Below are 20,267 nucleotides of genomic sequence, written 5' to 3'. Positions count from 1 at the left end.
CATTTGATTGCAAGGGTGTGTTTGCATGTAGTGTTGACATTTGCTGGGATGTACACACATATACAAATACATACATATTTACACAGATATACATACACAGTGAGACACACAGATACACACACTGACATACAGATATGCACTGACACACACACACATACAAATATACACTGATACACACATACACACTCAGGGCTGCCATCAGAAATTTTGGGGCCCCTGACAAAGCACAAGGTCTGGGCCCCCCCCCCCCCCTCCCTCCCGGGCCTGCCCACGCCCTACCTAGTCCGCTGACAATGATGCAGGACTGAATGTGGTGTGTATGGTGGAAGTAAATTAGAATGTGTGTAATGGATGTAGTGTTTGTGTGTATTAGATACTGTTTGTGCAGTGAATGCAGAGTGTGTGTTTGTGTAGCGGATGCAGTGTCTATAGTGAACATAGAGTGTGTTTGAGTAGTGGATGTAGTGTGTGTTTGTGTAGTGGATGTAGTGTTTGTATGTACTATATGAAATGTGTTTAGTGGATGCAGTGTGTGTATTAGACGCAGTGTCTGTGTATAGTGAATGCAGAGTGTTTCAATTTATGGTGGATGTAGTGTGTGTACTGTGAATACAGGATGTTTGTGTAGTGGATGCTGTGTGTACAGTTAATGCAGAGTGTATGTTAGTGTAGTGAATGCAGAGTGTGTGTCAGTATAGTGAATCCAGAGTGTGTGCATAGTTTAGTGAATGCAGAGTGTGTGTTAGTGTGTAATAAATGCAGAGTGTGTGTTAGGGTGTAATAAATGCAGAGTGTGTTACATAGTTACATATAGTTACATAGTTAGATAGCTGAAAAGAGACTTGCGTCCATCAAGTTCAGCCTTCCTGTGTGTTAGGGTGTAATAAATGCAGAGTGTGTGTTAGGGTGTAATAAATGCAGAGTGTGTGTTAGGGTGTAGTGAATGCAGAGTGTGTCAGTGTAATGAATGTAGTGTGTGTTAATGTGTAGCGGATGCAGAGTGTGTGTTAATGTGTAGCGGATGCAGAGTGTGTGTTAATGTGTAGCGGATGCAGAGTGTGTGTTAGTGTAGTGAATGCAGAATGTTAATGTGTAGTGAATGCAGTGAGTGTGTTAGTGTGTAGCGGATGCAGAGTGTGTGTCAGTATAGTGGATGCAGTGAGTGTGTTAGTGTGTAGTGTATGCAGAGTGCATGTTGTATTAGTGAATGCAGTGTGTGTATTGTATTAGTGTATGCAGTGTGTGCGTGTTAGTGTATGCAGTGTGTGTGTTGTATTCGTGTATGCAGTGTGTGTTGTGTCAGTGTTTGCAGAGTGTGTGTTGTGTCAGTGTTTGCAGAGTGTGTCTTGTGTCAGTGTTTGCAGAGTGTGTCTTGTGTCAGTGTATGCAGAGTGTGTCTTGTGTCAGTGTATGCAGAGTGTGTCTTGTGTCAGTGTATGCAGAGTGTGTTGTGTCAGTGTATGCAGAGTGTGTTGTATTAGTGTATGCAGAGTGTGTGTTGTGTCAGTGTATGCAGAGTGTGTGTTGTGTCAGTGTATGCAGTGTGTGTGTTGTGTCAGTGTATGCAGTGTGTGTGTGCAGGGCCGTCTTTAATAACGACTGGACCCTGGGCAATCGCTTGCTTGGGCCCCCTGGGCCCTGCCGCCGTCGCCCCTCACTCCCTGGTATGCAATCACGGCATCCATCCCAATGCAGTGGCGGCATTAAATAGAATGAATTTTTTTGGGACACCCAATTGCAAGATTGGACTAAAGGTAGAACCCCATCTGTCGTGCAACTCTAACAATGCTTTGACAGGTGGGGCTCTACCAATTTCCCATGCTTGCAGGGTTGTATTTAGCACTGTTTTGTGTGTTTGAATGTAAGCATGTGTTTGTATGAAGTATGTTTGTGTTAATGTGTTTGTATGTGGTACTGGAGTTTGAATGCAAGTGTCCATTTATGTGTAGTGTTTGTTTTTGAATGTAGGAGTGTGCTTGTATGTAGTGTTGAAGTTTGAATGGAGGGGTGTATTTGTATATAAAGCTGCGGCTCAGATGCACAGGTACATACTCTGACACACAAGCAGATACACAGATACATACACTGACTACATACAGATAAGCAGGCACATACACTGACAGACATACTGACACACAGGTACATATATTGACACACACAGACACATACACTGGTAGACGTACTGACAGACACACACAGGCTTATATACAGACATACTGACACACACACTGATCAACATACTGACACACATACACTGACAGAAATACTGACACCCACACACAGGCACATACACTGACCGAGATACTGACACACACAGACACACACACACACACACTGACAGACACACTGACACCCATATACACTGAGAAATACTGACACACATCCAGGCACATATACTGACACACACAGACACATACAGAGACTGACACATGCATGCACATGCACTGACAGACATACTGACACACACACATAGACATACTGACACACACACAAATATTTTGACACACAGATAGACCTACTGACACACAGACATATTGACACACAGACACACAGACAAACAGACATACTGACACACAGACAAACAGACATATACAGACACACAGACAGATATATTGACACACAGACACACAGACATACTGACACACAGACATACTGACACACAGACATACTGACACACATGTAAAATGTACATTTTTAAACCCACCCTCCAGTTTCCTACCTTTTGCTGGAGGGTGGATTCCCTGGGGTCCAGTGTGGTGCCTGAGGATGATGGGAGTGAGGATCCCCCATCCTCACTCCCTCCCAGCCGGCTGCCGGAAAGCAAGGGGCCCGGTCATGGGGGGAAAGAGCGCCCGACCGGGCCCCTGCTGATACAAGCCCTCCGGGTGGCCCTAAGTGCATGGGCCACCCGGTGGGACTCAGAGGACGGGGGAAAAATGTTTACATATTTTTTTTTTTTTTAATCTAATTACGTTTCTCCCCCCTCCCTGCTTACCTTGTCCAGGGAGGGGGGAGATTCCATGATCCCTGGTGGTCCGGTGGGGGGGCCCCGGCTTCCCTGTTACCGCAGAGGGGGCCCAGGCAGCACACAGCTTCTCTTCTCTCCTCTGTTCCAATAACTCTCGCGAGACCCGCGGAGCGTTGCCATGGCAACCGGGTCTCGCGAGAGTTATTAGCAGAGAGAAGAAGCTGTGTGCTGCCTGGGCCCCCTCTGCGGTAACAGGGAGCCGGGGGCCCGCGGCTGCACACATAGATAGCGATATTCGCTATCTATGTGTGCAGGGAGGGAAAGTGGGGCCCAGGACTGCCAGAGCAGTCCGGGCCCCCCAGGGCCGCCGGGCCCGTGACAACCGTCATGGTTGTCACCCCCTGATGGCGGCCCTGTACACACTGACACATATACACACACTGAGACACACATATACACTAAGGGCATGGGCCAACTGTTTGGCCCTAACAGTGTGCGGGCCTTGATGCAGCCACACTGGCTGCACGTGAGGTGGTTCCGTCACAGTTTTTCAGATATTTCAGATTTTCCTACATAATGCAATAATACATAGAAAATCCAAGTAACACAAAATTCAGTTTTTTCATTTTTCTATTTTTATAAGGAAATAAATATCCAACACTGACTGGCCCTCTCTGAAAAATAATTAATCAACCGGATGGACCTAATTTAATTGAGACTTGTGGTCAGTTAGAGCAGACACTCCCACACCTGATTACTACAAGCCAAGTTCTAAATCTAAACTTAACTTATATCGAATCTTACAATCAATGTGAAGAGGGCTTCAAGCAGAGCATCATACCACAATCAAAACAATTTCTGGATGAGAAGGGAAAACAAGTGTTGTGATATATCAGTGTAGAAAGCAATTTTGAAGGCTCTGCGACTCCAGCAAACCACAATGAAAGCCATAATCTCCAATGGAAATAATTTGAAACAGTGGTAATCCTTCCCAGGAGCGTCTGGCCTACTAAAATTCCTTCACTGCCACAATGGCAACTTGTCCAAGAAGTCACAGAAACACCCAGGACAACATCTAGAGAAATGCAGGCCTCTCTACCCTCAGCTATGAATATCATTCATGACTGTACAATAATAAAGAGACTGGGCAAAAAAAGAGAAATTAATGGGAGAACCGCAAGGCTCAAACCACTGCTAACTAAAAGAAACATATTAAATTTACAAAAATTACATTAATGACTCTCAAGTCTTTTGGAATAATTTTCTGTGAACGGACAAGCCAAAAGAAGAGCATAGATTCGATGATCTGTGCCATAAAGCAAGAGCATCGTTTCAAAACATGAACATCGTACCAACAGCCAAACATGGTGGTGGTAGTGTGTTCATGTGGGGCATGTCTCTTAAGTTATTACATTTAAATAAAGGAGAATGTCTGACCATCAGACCACAATCTGAAGCTGAAGAGAAGTTCAACTCAGAATATTACAGAAGAAACAAAATTAAGGTTTTAGAGTGGCCAAACCAATATTTTAACTTGGACCCAACTGGGATGCTGTGGCAAGACCTTAAATGAGCAATTCTTTCTCAATATCCTTTCCACGTTGCTAATTTACAGCAATTATGTAAAGAAGAAAGAGACAAAAGTCATCCACAGTGACATGACAGATTGAAGTTCTAGGTTGAAGTTGACGATAATGATGTATAGTTAGCGGTAAAAAAACGAGTTATGTGTGTAATTTCAAAAAATTATTTAGTATTTACTCAGATTCCATTTGTCTTATATTACATTTTGAATAAAGATCTGAAACGATTCAGTGTGACAAATATTTAAAAATAGAAAAAATTAGGAATGGGACAAATACTTTTTCACTGCACTGTAATAACACTGAGATACTTTGTGCAGAATCTTAAAAGAAGTATTTAGATGATGTTAGCAGTCAAAAAGGACTGTTAAGAGTTAGCAGCACTCTTTATCAACTATTCATGGTAATGTGAGATGGGTAGGGCACACAGCAGAACAAGGTATAATAATTTCCATTACAGAGCACAAAATGTATCTGAAGCTAAACAGCTGCGTAGCAAAACACAGTGATGAGGACATGAGCACAATCTAGTTCACAATATCATATTCAGCTATATGATAAGTGATCTTGGAATTTTGCCTTATTTCATTTACACACACACACCACACACAAACAGAAGTTGTAATTGCATCCGCCATCCCTCTGCTTACCTTATTCAGAGAGGGAGAGATGATGAGTGCTGTCAGTGGTGTTTAATGTGGGGGACAAGGAGAGCTGTGCCTCAGACAGCAGTCTTTCCTACTGCTCAACCTCGGCTCTCTACATGCCGGACAGGTAGTGAGTGTGGGCCCAGATTTAATGCCCCACTTAGCTCTCCCAAAGGGCAGCAATGGAATCAATGAAGATCATTCTACCATTCCATATAAAACTAATATGTAAATATAATGGAACTTTTCTTGATCACCTTTGTGAGTGATGGATGGCAGAAGGTGTTCTAACCCTGTATTGATATCTGCCTCAGTAAAATTTGCATATGCTTTGTTTGTACCCAAAATAAATCAGTTATTACAGAAGGACTGGAATATATATTGAAATCCAAAAAAAACACAAAAAACGAAATTATTTGAGATACCACATGCATTCATCTGAAATCCATCTACATGAAAACTGAGCTATAACAGAATTTAACAAAATCTGTAAATTCATTAAAATTCAAGATATAGGTGTGCTTTAACACCATAACTACTACAGCTTTTTGTATTGGTTATCTTGTAAGGAAGCTATGGGTGCAGTCACTTTTTCTTTTAAGTGTATTTGATGTGATTTGACTAAAACCAGGAGATTCCCCTGCGTGATAAGCCCATAACCTCTGTTTCTGTTATCAAAATAAGGACTTTTACTTAGCCATTACCTTATCAAAAACCTTTTCCACAAAAGTGCAATTAAGTAGCACAGAATTGGCTCCTAAAGCCAAAGTCAGATATGATTATGTAATACAGAATTTGGCTCTAGCTGCCTTTTCAGCTTTACAGAATCGTAGAGGATCAAGTAATGCATGAATAAGGAATATTTGCCCTCCAAATTGTCCATGTGGAATGAGGAAGTGAAATTCTAAATTATCATATCAAAGACAAACGGTTTAATTTAGGGTTTTTTTTGTTTTTGTTTTTTAAACCAGAGGAGGCACCTATTGCCTCCTTGCACTATAACCACAACACGCCATTGTGGTTATAGTGCTTGGAGTGTCCCTTTAACAGCAAACGTTGCCGCCTCTCTTGCGCTGTTAGTGGAAGAGTTAGATCTAGTAGGAAATTAAAGGACCACTCTAGGCACCCAGACCACTTCAGCTTAATGAAGTGGTCTGGGTGCCAGGTCCAGCTAGGGTTAACCCAATTTTTTATAAACATAGCAGTTTCAGAGAAACTGCTATGTTTATAAATGGGTTAAGCCTTCCCCCTAATCCTCTAGTGGCTGTCTCATTGACAGCCGCTAGAGGCGCTTGCGTGATTCTCACTGTGAAAATCACAGTGAGAGCACGCAAGCGTCCATAGGAAAGCATTGTAAATTATTTCCTATGCGACCGGCTGAATGCGCGCGCAGCTCTTGCCGCGCGTGAGCATTCAGCCGACGGGGCGAATGGAGGAGGATCGGAGGCAGAGAGCTCCCCGCCCAGCGCTGGAAAAAGGTACGTTTTACCCCTTTTCCCCTTTCCAGAGCCGGGCGGGAGGGGGACCCTGAGGGTGGGGGCACCCCAGGGCACTCTAGTGCCAGGAAAACGAGTATGTTTTCCTGGCACTAGAGGGGTCCTTTAAGATGGAAATCATGGTGAGAAACTACATCTCTAGGTCAACAAATGGAGCTATTTAAGTAAAACATCTGTTCAGTTATGCACCTTAAACACATCATGTTCTTTGGGCTCAAACAGTAAACTGAAATCTGTTAAGGCATGAGATATCGGAAGTTTAATATTGAGCCTTGGTGGCCATACTGTTTCACAAGTGAAGATCTGTGAAGATGTTCTGGGGCTGGTTTTCAATACTTGAAAAAGTGATACCACAGATAATTATAAACTGCTCTGGATGATTTAATGGTAAATCTATAGATAGACCTTCAAAATTCACCTCCTGGATCTTCTTTCATTGGCCAACTTGAACAATGCATTTCAGGAATTGACCTAAAATCCTGTACTTAAAAAGGGAACTGTTACTTCTCTGAAAAGTACACCAGTAGAAAAAAAATTGCAAATCACATATAACTTGGGTTAACCTTGTTCCAATTCCTTCCAGGGGATAGTCTAAATGATTCAGTGAGGAACATCACAACCCAGTCCAGTCCAGGCACAGCTAAGGCACACAATGCAAAGAAGGAGGAAAATAGAAACATTGTTTCTATTTAACTTCTTCCGCTGTGTTCAAAGGCAGAAAATGACTTATAATGATCATTAGCAGGGAGCCAAGATGGAGGTGCCTAGTTACAGGAAAGTGTTAAATACGGTATTGTAGATTTAATTAAAATGTTCAGCCTCAAAAAAATATATTTCTTAAATACAGGGAATAAGCAACAAATTATTAAAAAAAAAAAAACTGCGAAGTAACACTTTTCTTTCAACAAACCTTTTAAATTGCAAAGGCATGTGACAGTAGACTGAAGCATTAGGCACATTTCAAGAAGTTACATCTAGGACTAAAACCTCCAAAGGCATCAGTTCATCACAATATGAGAACTTATGAAAGTAAAAAAATATATAAATCCATTCTTACTTTAATGGGAGATTTACTAAACTGAATCTTCCTTTGAGTTGGTACTTCTTCTTCCTCTGGCAATCCAGGAACCTCATAGAACTCCATATCTGGCTCATAACTTTTATTTTCATCACTGTCATCATCCTCATCTTGTTCATTATCTTCCCACTCTGTGTTATACCTTGACCGAACTCTGTAAACATTGTAGTCAGAGTGTTGATATGTCTGATTAGTTGTATAGTTATTCATATCCCCAATTGTTTCATTCATACTTGTGCCAACATCAAGGGACGTAGGTGAACCAGAAGTTCTATTGGCTGTAAAATTGTCGTGTGTTCCTGAATATGCTTGTGCTTCCCCTAAATTAGTCCTATCAAACGCATTAATTAAATCTTCAGGCACATCATTTTGTTGGTTGGTGGTCTCTCCTCTTTTTCCAAGATATTTAGTGCGTGATCCATCTTTATCATCATCCCTTTCGATGTGTTCACTCTTGGAAACCATAATATCATTTGATGTACTGCAGCCAACACTTTTCTCTCTTTTTACCTCGTTTGCAGAAATATCAATGTGTATATCTTCTCTTGAAACACCTTTGTCTTTCTGAAGAAAGATATCAGTGCATGAGTCAGTGTCGGTCTCCCTTGTAGGAGACCAAGAATTTGGGTCTTTTGCATGCCCACCGTAGCTGTCAAGATCTGACACCGGGGAAGTTGCAATATTCAATGGATAATGGCCAGTTACGGAGTATCCTTCATTATTCTCATTCTTTTCCATGACGTTTGGAGTTGGTGAATCACTGTTTTCAAACACTGCGCTAAGTTGACTAACTGTTGGAGACAAAGCTTCTGTCCTTGAACTAAGGCTGTCCAATGAATCACTACTGCCCCTGTTTGATTTACTTCCACGGCCTTCATCTAGAAGCTCATTTGATCCTCGTCTGTCTTTCCTAGTGGAGTAGTGGTTGGAATGTCCTGCATCATGAATACTGTGCTCAAACAATTTCCTGGTTTCTGTAAACTTAGAGTAAGATGGGCCATCAATGGTGTCAAAGCGACTTATCCTTTCTGAAATTGACATTTTGGGTTTTACATCAACTATCTCTTTCTTTTCCACAATCTCCCTAGGCTTTGCTCTTCGTTGAGGAGACGAATGTGTACTTTTGGTCCTTTGTTTTGGGGCAACCCCATTATTTTCACTTGGTTCCATTCCCATCTGCATGAAAAGATTCTTAATTCTGTTGACATTGGATCCATACCTTCGTCCTCTGGTCTGTTGTGTCTGAGGTACATCTCCCTCATTTCTTCCTTTTTCTTCCCCATCGGATTTTGGCTTGTCAAAGGTGCTTTTCAATGCCTGGAACTCAGTTCTGTAAGCATTCCTGTGGGGTGAGGCGCTCCGTAGGTTAGATCGTTCTCCTGAAGCTTCGGTTTTCATCATGTTTATTTCAGTGCTGCAAAACAATGTGCATGATGACTAAGTTACTTCTCTCAGTGTTTTTCTGTCATCTGCATGATTCTTGCAGAACAAATAAAATAATGCTGCTGTTACATGCCTTTCACCAAATGAAATTTCACGTAGATCTCCGAGGCAAGCTGTGACAGAGACAAACAATTACGAGAGGTGCATAACAACATAACAAGTACAGAGTTATAATCTTTCACTTTTTAATTTTAAAGATAGCATATTTACCAGTTTGATAAATAACATGTTACCTAGAAGATGGGGTCAAAGTGCAAATCTTTCAAAGAACAAAATATAGTTATTAATGATAATATTGACATAATATGCCAAGCAAAGTTCACAGCAATACATTATGACCTTTTTCAGTAAAACCCTGTTTATAGCAATGAATTTCTTTTAAAAGTGTCAACTGATTTGCTTTTCAGGGCAAAGAGTGGGTTAATTAAACAATCTTCTATTACTATTGCATTTTACACATTTTCTTCTGTTTTTTTTTTTTTATATATAACTTCCATGAATATTAGAAATGGAAGCACTAGCGAGGGTTTCTAGTGAGTTATATTAAAGTCGTACATATGAATTGCTATAATAATCAGAAAAAACGTTTTGAGAAGTGTATTCTGTGTTTTTAAAATTAAAAAAACGTCCTTAATATGCTAACATATTTTTTCAATTCACTATACAGAAAAAAAAATACATACCGGTATCTGCTATGAAATATATTTATCTTTCTGCTAAAACACAACAAATGTACAGGTCACAATTAACATTTTTTTTTTTAAATGTTACAGAAACTTAACCTTTTGATTGCCAGAGAATGAGCATGCAACACTTTGCCACCAATGCCATGCTCAGCCCTCCGCCAATCACATTAATATGTCTTATTGTTTCTGTCCCTTGACTATAGAATTGTGAAACTAAATCCAGCCACCTTCACTGTTCCCGAGCAGCCAGCAGCTAACAACAAAATAAAATGTATAATGCTAGAGCAGTATTAAATTCCTGTAGTACTCTCATGCTACACTGCTCTCCAGAACAGCTAATTTAATGAGCCACTAGCATGCAGCAGACATGATCATTCTCAGCCATGTAGAGCTTCCTCTCTGCATTACCCCAGCACTGCACACTACATACAGGACAGTGTGCATGAGCAGAATGAGGGTGCAACATGACACATGTGTTTAAATTAGCAATCGCCTCTTACAGGTTACAATGGATGCATCTGTGCAGCAAATGATATTAACCTCTATTTGTTGCTGCATTCAGTGTACATAATTATAGAAAACATTATATCCTAAAAATATGCAAAATAGACAGATATAAATAAAATGGATAGATAGACAGATTAGCTAGATGATATATAGATAGACTGATTGGTGTGTGTGTGTGTGTGTGTGTGTGTGTGTGTGTGTGTGTGTGTGTGTGTGTGTGTGTGTGTGAATATATGTGTGTGTGTGTGTGTGACAGAGAGAGAGTGTGTGGGTAAATATATATGTATGTGTGTGTGTGTGTGTGTGTGTGAGAGAGAGAGAGAGAGAGTGTGTGTGTATACAGACACACATTATACATACTGCATTCATTTCCCATACAGAACACAGATGTACACACATACATAAACAGACATGTAACAATGCTTACGATTCTAGCTTCCTGAAGAATCCATAGAACACACACCATCACTGTACATTGCGATACAGAACGATTTGATACACTGTATTTCATACACAGTCTTCCGGGTGCAATGTTCCAATTTAACTCCCTAACATGAAGCAGAGCCCACTCATTGCATAAATGCTACTCACACATTACCGCATGCCATGGGCTACTGATATAACAGAAATCTGGTAAAAAAAAAAACAAAAAAAACAACACGCCGGTTTGACATATAAACAAAAGCCAGTGCAGGCAGATTGCCTTTTGTTTTTGTCTGAAACGTGATTGAAGATCCTGTAATAATTTTTTTTTAAAAAGCATCAAAAAACAAACAGCCCCCCTAAAAAAAAAATGACATACATCAACTATTAATGATTGCAATGTGAGAGGGTAACCAATGCCTGCACAGCATCCTTGATTGTCCATATATCTGGCCGCCAGTCCAGGAGAACAGGGCATTAGTGTACCCAGCGCTATACCCAGGCCAGGAAAGCTGTACAGCTCTGCTTTATGGACCCAAACCTGGCTTTACAGACCAGGCTGCAAGGAATCAAAAAAACCTTAATCCAATGCTCATAATCCCTGTGCACTGGAGATCATATGTGAATGTGTGACCTCCCCCCAGTCCTAATCCCATGCTGTCCACACACACACTATTGTATTTACCTTGCAGGAGATGCCTGTATCCTGCTTCTTGCAATGTCCCTTGTCCTTCAGCCCAGAGATGCACGTTGCTTGGTGGAGTGCGGTGTGTGTGTGTGTATGTGCAGTGTGTAGGTCCCCCCTCCTCCTCTCCTCCTCCTCCTCATGACTCACTGCTACTGCAGCTCCACTTCCCCATCTCTCCAGCTGCACTCTCGCAGGCAGCCAGCCTGATGATCAGCTGCCTTTTGCAAGGTGCTGTCTCTAAGCGTTGAGCTATGGAGCAATATAACAGAGTACATGTATCACCCTTGCATGTATGTGATGGCATTTTATGTGTAAAGGTGTCTAAGTTACAATGTCTTTGTGCTGTAACAGAAGGCACAGCTCAAACACCAAGGGCAAACAACAACAACACACACACAGACACAGAGATTTTGCCATCAGGTTTAGTCAGTGCACCTGTTTGTTTTTCTTTTTTCATATCTGATTGTTTATTGTGCCTGCAGTGAAACTAGGAGATAGGAAAATGAGACTGGTGGCCATAGCTGTATTAATATACACTAGTGACATTATTCACTAAAGACCGAATTTGGTCCAGATCAGCTAAATTTGGTTAAAATAACCGAACTGCAACTAAATTTGCAATTATTGTATTTAGTAAAGGCAAATATGGGTGACATATGGTCATTTGAACAGAATGAGCACCTCTCATTTGTACCATTTGGTGTCTGCTTTGAACTCAACCATTTGCATATGTGAATCCATATGTGAATTGCATTCATAGTCTTAACTTCCATGCTTTATATTTGTTGTAGGATTTACTCCTCTATGGACGTAACCCTTTCTACCTAGTAGTTAGTTATTTAAATGGTGAAAATGACAGATTTTTGCATTGTATTCGCTAGTTATTAGAATTGGCCAATATATGCCTGGAATTTATTCCAACAAATTGTGGCAATGGCCAGTTCTGCTGAATCTGAGCATTGAGTTGTGAATTCCCATCATTCAGTTACTAAATTCAGCTGTTTGCATCTGGACAGATTGGAGTCTTCGCTACATACAATCTAATTCCAAAGGTTATTATTTGTCCAAGGATACTATTGGTTTGTTTGTTTTTGGTGCAGTTGTTCTGGTTGTGTTGTGGAGGTTAATCAGGAAGGGATCTCCTTATTTATTTTACAGAAATCAAACCACAATAAGAAAAGGAACAATGATCGTAATGGCAAGCAAACATAGTCTACAAAATAGATAAAAGATGTAGCCCTTCATTTCCTGGTTAAAGGGACACTCCACTGCCCAAACAAAATTATATTTAGTAAATATACGCTCAATAAGAACAAGCATGCATTTAATTACACATTTACTCCCATTGGGGTATAGCTAAAAACAGCTTGCAAAAGCAGCACATCTCTTGTCTGAAGCCTTGGCTGTCCAATCACAGACTTCCCAATGCAGCTCAATGAGAAGTCTTTGAAAGACAGGTGCTCTGGGCAAGGGAGTGTAGCTTCACTGAGCTAACCAAACCAGGAAGTAACATAACATGTTGTCTGATTGACCTCTAAAATGTGTCCTTTTTCGTTTTTCAAAAAGTTCAAATTTCAATAGAACTTGGCACTTTTATAAACTAACCTTGTTACATCCCCCTGGCACCTGTTACTTCCTGCTTTAGTTAGCTCAGTGAAGCTAAACTCAAGAAATAGCAATTGTCCAGAGCAAAGATTTCTCATTGAGCTCCATTAGGAAGTCTGTGATTGGACAGTCACAGAATGTCTGGGCGGGGTTAGAAGAGGTGGGAATGCAAAGGCAGCAGACAAGAGATTTGCACGTTTTGCAAGTGGTTTCTAAATAAACCCAAATGAAAAAATGCATAATTAAATGCTTGCAAGTTTTCATTTAGCGTATATCTACTAAACAGTGATATTTATGTATTTATTTAGGCAGTGGAGTGACCCTTTAAATATACTCAATGACAGAAAAAGGCAACATGATTTACAGGGAATCAATATTGAGGCATCCAGTTCCAGGATAGAAGTAAATACAGCAATGCAGTTTTCTATATTTAGTTTAGTTTTATTCCTACAAGCACATATTTGTTACAAATACAAGATAGATAGAAAATTATAAAAAAAAAATACTGGGAAGTGACAGTTTCCTTTTGAGGGATATTTGAAAAAAAAAAAGTAAATTTATTCAATGTTTTTATTTATTTGCTCCTGCTTAATGGAAATATTGGGGGGAAGGGTTTTATAGATGATGGGATATCCATTGTCATGTAAATTGCAGACAGGAACTGAAGTATTTGTTTAGAAGTAGAAATACCCTCACATGTGAGGAAAAAAGATAAAATAACAGCATGCTTCTGAGCATTTGTAAGGGACCCAAATACATTTATGGGAATGCTGTATCCTACTCATCATAATGTTGAATGGATGCCTGTGTGAGGTCACAAAGTCCACATGCAGTAAGTATAGTTACACCAGGTATCTGCACTATACAGTAACTGTCAGGTTACAATTGCTCTGCAATGCGATATGAAAGTTAGCCTGTGTATAAACTGTATTCCTGGCACTATAGCTCCCTCTGCCTCACCCTTCCCTCGCACCCCGCTGCCCGGGTAAATAAAGGGTTTTAAACCTTTTTATTTACTTACCTTTTCCAAGCGCCTATGTCCCTTGGCCCTGGGCCAATGCTCCGCGACCTACGAAATGCCGCAGTCACATTAGACCTCCCCATAAGAAAGCATTAAATCAATGCTTTCCTACAGGGGAAAATTGTGACTCTGGGTGTCTTCATGCAGAGCATGAGGATATTCAGTATCAGATTACAGACCAAAGGTCCGTTTCGATTCAGGAAGCCCTCTAGTCTAGAGGCTGTCTGGTAGCCACTGTGGGCAAACTTAGAGCTGCAATGAGTTTCTCTGGAACAGCAATGTTTTACATTGCAGCATTAAGTGCAAAAGGGACACTGCACCCAGACCACATCAATGAGCTAAAGTGGTCTGGGTGCCTAAAGTGTTCCTTTAATTAATGGACATTGTGTTTAGCACACGCATAATATAGTCCACTCACGAGCATTTGAAGAATTAAGCATATCACACTAGCAAACCTTTTTTATTGCCCCTCTTAGTAATTGCAGTTCTTTGTATTGTATGTAAGACGTTACTTACTAAGATTAAAACATGATTTAAAGGCATAGGAAGTAGTGATAAAATTCCAAGTGTATACATTGACTGAGATTGATGGAAATCGCAAACAATTGTGTACATGTAAAGAATTATTATTTTTTTTTTTTTATGTATTTCTTTCCTTTGCTGTATTATGGGAGTTGTATATAGTATTATAGATTAAGCATTAGCTTTTATTTTGGCAATGATCCTGATTGGTTCAGAAATAAATACTGGTACAAAACAATTAAACAAAAAAAAACAAAAAAAAAACAAGGTGAAATATCTTGCTGATAGGTATTTCAGGCTACAGATGTGACCTGATTCAGGGTTCCCCAGCAAAGCATCCCAGCAGAGTAGAGATATTTGTTTCTCTAGTAGGTGAGGACCTGCACAAGAGCAGAGTAAGTGAAGTAAGGGGAGTAAATAGTGCAATGCAAAGTGAAATTAGGACAGTGTTCACTCATTGTTGTCAAGTATTACACAGACTACTTTCATGTTTCTTTAAATGTTTTTCCTTCTCCTTTGGCTTTGATATATTGCATCTCGAACACTTTTCTGTTGGTGTAACCTCACTTTGTGAAACATGCCCCTAAGCGAAGGTGGAGACTGGTAAATAATTTGATGACTAATGGAGTAACATCCTGCAGAAATTATATTCTCTTGCATTACACAATGTTCTGGTTAGTGCTGAAGTAGCAACCTCAGTCATCATCATCATTACATGGTCCTGAGTGCATTTCTGTCTAATCTGTGTATTAGTGATCTTTCAATGGAAATCAAAAGCCACATGTCAATGTTTGCAGATGACACAAAACAAGGCAAGGTAATCCATTCAGAGCAAGATATTGCTTCTCTTCAGAGGGTTTGGGTACATAGTAAGGTTGGGCAAGCAAGTGGCGGGAGAGGACTCTAGATCCTCCAGTGGTGGACTGCCATGGGCCTCATTGAGGTACAACATCTGTTTTTGTAGGTTTCTGTAGTGACTGACTGGTGCCTACATTAAGGGCATTTATGGTATGGTGATTTCTGAAAGCAACTGTTTCATATAGATTTCTCTGACTCTTTATTTCCCATTTGAAACATCTTTCTTTGAAACTAGCTTTAGGTTACCCCTTGGGAGATCAACCCCACTATCCCTACACGTGGTGATGAACATATGTTCATCACAATCTGTCTCATTCTCAATCTAGAGAAAGGGACAGCAGTATTTCATAATATAGCTGATGGTGCAGACACCTTTATTGGAAATATCATTTCATTCCACAGCTCATATACCAATTGGTACTTTGTGAGTGTGTCTCTGATCTTGGGAGCACAGTAAGTGCTCTAAAAAAGCCAGTTTTGGTTCTCTACTCTCTCTACTTCTCTTGTTTTACAGAACGCTCACCTGCTCACCTAGATCTGTGCAGAATCTTTTCTTCTCTTTCCCCACAGCTCTTTTTCAGTTCTGGCTTTGGTATTTATTTATTTTTTATGTATGGTGTCACCCAGCCAGGAAGTTTAGTTACTGCATGTGCTTTATCTTTGTTTACTTTGTTTATACTCTTTGTTTACTTTGTTTAGACTTAAAAATGAATAGTAGAGACCTACTAAATACCGCACTCACCAAATAACCCAGGTGCTCTGAAGCCAGGGCCAGGCCTCCTTTCCAAGATATGCAGAATAAATAACGGTTCAGGCACTCCGGGATAACAGAAAAGGCAGCTTTACTGGTGCAAAAGCAGCAATGTTTCGACCCTACCGGGATAAAGACCCAATAGGATCAAAACGTTGCTGCTTTTGCCCCAATAAAGCTGCTATTTCTGTTATCCCGGAGTGCCTGAACCGTTATCTATTCTGCATATATTGAAAATTAATAAACATTTGAACAAAAAATGTATGTCATTCTTTCTTTACTAATTTCAATGTCACTTTTAATAATTATTGTTAACCACAGTCAAATTAATAGTGATGTGCATGGGGAAAATTTTCTGTTCGGTTCGGCATTCCGAAATTCGGGACTTTGGCAATTCGGGACTTCGGCACTTCGCACTTCGGCAATTCGGCACCTAGGCAATTCAGCTATTCGGAAGTTCCAGGATGTCCGAATTGCCAGAAATTCGTCCAATTTGACATTCGGAACTAAACAATTGCACATGTCTGCAAATTAAAGGGACACTATAGTCACCTGAACAACTTTAGCTTAATGAAGCAGTTTTCGTGTATAGAACATGTCCCTGCAGCCTCACTGCTCAATCCTCTGCCATTTAGGAGTTAAATCCCTTTGTTTATGAACCCTAGTCACACCTCCCTGCATGTGACTTGCACAGCCTTCCATAAACACTTCCTGTAAAGAGAGCCCTATTTAGGCTTTCTTTATTGCAAGTTCTGTTTAATTAAGATTTTCTTACCCCCTGCTATGTTAATAGCTTGCTAGACCCTGCAAGAGCCTCCTGTATGTGATTAAAGTTCAATTTAGAGATTGAGATACAATTATTTAAGGTAAATTACATCTGTTTGAAAGTGAAACCAGTTTTTTTTTTCATGCAGGCACTGTCAATCATAGCCAGGGAGGTGTGGCTAGGTCTGCATAAACAGAAACAAAGTGATTTAACTCCTAAATGACAGTGAATTGAGCAGTGAAATTGCAGGGGAATGATCTATATACTAAAACTGCTTTATTTAGCTAGAGTAATTTAGGTGACTATAGTGTTCCTTTAACATCAAGTTTTGTAAAAGTCTAGACTGAGGATTGGAAAGGTAGTATTTACCCGTAATGGATGCCATTATTGAGCAACTTATGTCACGATTCTGAGGAATACTCATAACTAACGGTAAAACCCATTTCATTTTTCATTTAGCCATGTTAGGCTGGTCATATAGTTTTTGCACATCCCATAAATTGCTTTTGAGCAGGGGTTCATTGGATATCACAGTGTATTAGAAAAATAACAGAAGAACTAGGATAGTAAACAGTAGATCAAACACAACACAAAGTTTGCATAAATATATAAATATGTTACATGAGAAATGTATAAACATGCATTATAAACGTGTACATTAGCCTGTGTATAAACTATTTTACAGATCCCTTGCTTGAAATCCAGTTTTTCTCTCTCCTTTATCTGCAGAACAGAAAAAAAATATGAATATAAAAAGTTGCATTGAAGATGAAAGAAAAAGTAGAAATTATGTATAAAGTCCATTTAACATCTTTACCCGTACCATACAGACAAGCTGATTAGACATAGTGCCATTATTTGCACTCTCCTCCGGCATGTACTTGATGGTCTCAAGGATTTGTTTGAGCATTCGCCCCCTTCTGGACACATATATAAATAGCACGATGAGAACAGTAATATAATCAGCAGAACAATGACCATTAATAATTGTATAATTATATAACTCTTTGTGGATTGAATAAGGGAAAAATAAAGACAAATGAAGACAAATTTCAACTCAATGTACCCTGCACAGGGCATATTTGAATTTAGTCTTCCCACACGATGAGGGGGTGTCAAATTGCTCTGCAGCAGGGATGTGGATGATGGATTGCAAACAGCGCGTTGCTGCCTATATTATTGCTCGCTTTGGAGAAAACCAAACATTTCAATTGCTGCTTTTCCAGATTAACGTCTGCTTTGTGTAAACAAACGTGCAATCCAATATACGTTCAATGGCTCATCTTCAGCTTATACTATGTAAATATCCACTCCATGTAAAACCAGAGTGACCTACATTACTAGGAAGCACTTGGTATCTAAACCTTGGTGGCTTATTTCATATTTATTATAATTAAAAGAGACGCACAGACATGTCTGTTAATCATTTTCTTAACGTTTATTATGGTATATTTATGGTATCCACAAACTAGCATACACATTTGGATTCATATTGGTTTTCTAATTTTAAATAAATGTGTGTGTGTGTGTGTGTATGTGCGTGCATTTTTGTGTGTGCATGCGTGCGTGCGTGCATGCAAGTATCTAGGTATGAGTATATTTCTAATAAAAATTTTCTCCATTATCAATGTGGAGTTTAACAGCTATAATAACTTTGTTGGTGGTCTTATGAGAATTAGTGGCTTGTATTTTTATTCAGTTTATTTGCCGGTTTTAAATAAAAAAAGTAATCAAAAAGACTGTGTTTTGTTACCTTTCAAGTATGTTATAATGCCCACTAGGCATGTGCATGGGGAAAATGTTCGGTTCGGCATTCCGAAATTTGGGACACTTCGGAATCTCGGAACTTCGGCATTTCGGAATTTCGGGACTTTGGGACCTCTCTTTCAGCCGTTTAGTAGATAACTCCCTAATCCCACGGTATTAGGGAGTTATCTACCAAAAGGCTGAAAGACCTAAATTGGTATTTCAGACAAATTTACTAATACTAAGTAAAAATTACTTAGTATTAGTAAATTTTGCCCCTACTCGCTATACTGCGAGTAGGGGCATGTATATTAAACAGTGAGCAGCCCTTGGCTGCTCACTGTTAAAAAAAAAATAAAAAAAAAAGGGTCCCCCCTCCCCTCCTGATTAAGTAACCAATCAGAGTGTTATGAGTCAAATTACACAGCGTGGGAAAATTCCAAAGAACTTTCCCACGCTGTGTAAAATGACACAAAGCACTCTGATTGGTGGATTTCAAGCCAACCAATCAAAGTGCTGTGACAGGTAAATATAGAGACTTACCTGTCAGTCTCTTCATTTACCTGTCAGAGCACTCTGATTGGATGGCTTAAACCCACCAATCAGAGGGCTCTGAGCCTAATTGCAGGGCGGGGCAAGGCTTTATAAGCTTTCCCACGCCCTGCAGAGCTCTGTCTGCGCGGAGCCCTCCATGGGTGAAGATGGATTATTATTATTTATTTATTTTTAAGTGCGTTGGTTATTATGGATTTTTTATTTGGCCTTTTTTGGGGCTGAAAAGATAAGATTTTAGAAGAAAGAAAACATCAAATGGTAAGTTTTATTTTTTTATTTTTTATTTAGGGCCCCCACCCGCCGCTCAGGTGTAGGGGCCAGGGGGAGGACATTAGGTGCTCAGGTCTTGCACATGAATTGCACATGTCTAATGCTCACTGTGTTGGTATGCTCTAATTGAGTGATTTGTTTTCTTTTTGCTTTTCTGTAAATCTTCACCTGCTTGCATACTTCAATTCTGACATTTGTTGTTGGCAAAAAAGATCAGTCAGGTTGGATGAGGATCATTGGTGAACAGCATTATTTAAGTCTATCCACAAACTCTCATTTTGGTCATTTTGTTCTGGATATTAAAGCTGTGTGCTTAGAATTTTCACCCAGAGTGCATGTGCGAGCTCTGTGAACGGCAGTAGGAATTTTAACTTGTTTACATACTTTGCCCAGTCTTGGCCAGGAAAGATTGTAAGCTAGAATCTTATAAAAAAAATGTTTACAAATTTTGTGCCACCATTTATCTGTGGGTGCCATACCATGTCCAAGTTCTATGAATTGGATGCGTTTGAAGAAATAGAGCTTGACTACCCTTCATTTTATCTGGAGCAATGGAGATTCTAGCATGGGAATCTTATAAGTTGGGTGGCTACTTTATACTCTTGACCAAATATTTTAATGAACAACATTTTAATATGTGTGCACATTGCTTTA

The 20,267-nt window shown here is 39.8% G+C and overlaps 1 protein-coding gene across 7 annotated transcripts in view; it reads right to left on the bottom strand.

The window, feature by feature from the left end:
* PPP1R9A (protein phosphatase 1 regulatory subunit 9A) overlaps positions 1-11,605 on the bottom strand; it is a 252,259-nt gene extending 240,654 nt beyond the window's left edge. For 5 of the 7 annotated variants that reach the window (XM_063452273.1, XM_063452276.1, XM_063452277.1 and 2 more), the window contains exons 1-2: positions 11,517-11,605; positions 7,752-9,328 (exon numbers count right to left, since the gene is read on the bottom strand). In XM_063452273.1, the coding sequence (XP_063308343.1) occupies positions 7,752-9,173 (1,422 nt within the window). In that variant the 5' untranslated portion in view covers positions 9,174-9,328; positions 11,517-11,605. Of the gene's footprint in view, positions 1-7,751; positions 9,329-11,210; positions 11,260-11,516 lie in introns of those variants that run through there. The other 2 variants (XM_063452275.1, XM_063452274.1) reach the window with 2 other exon arrangements.
* Positions 11,606-20,267: the final 8,662 nt, after the last annotated feature.

Source organism: Pelobates fuscus, chromosome 4, assembly GCF_036172605.1.
Source record: "Pelobates fuscus isolate aPelFus1 chromosome 4, aPelFus1.pri, whole genome shotgun sequence".
Lineage (NCBI taxonomy): Eukaryota > Metazoa > Chordata > Amphibia > Anura > Pelobatidae > Pelobates > Pelobates fuscus.
The sequence above is the reverse complement of the archived record's forward strand: the minus strand, read 5'-3'. Positions and strand labels throughout refer to the sequence as shown.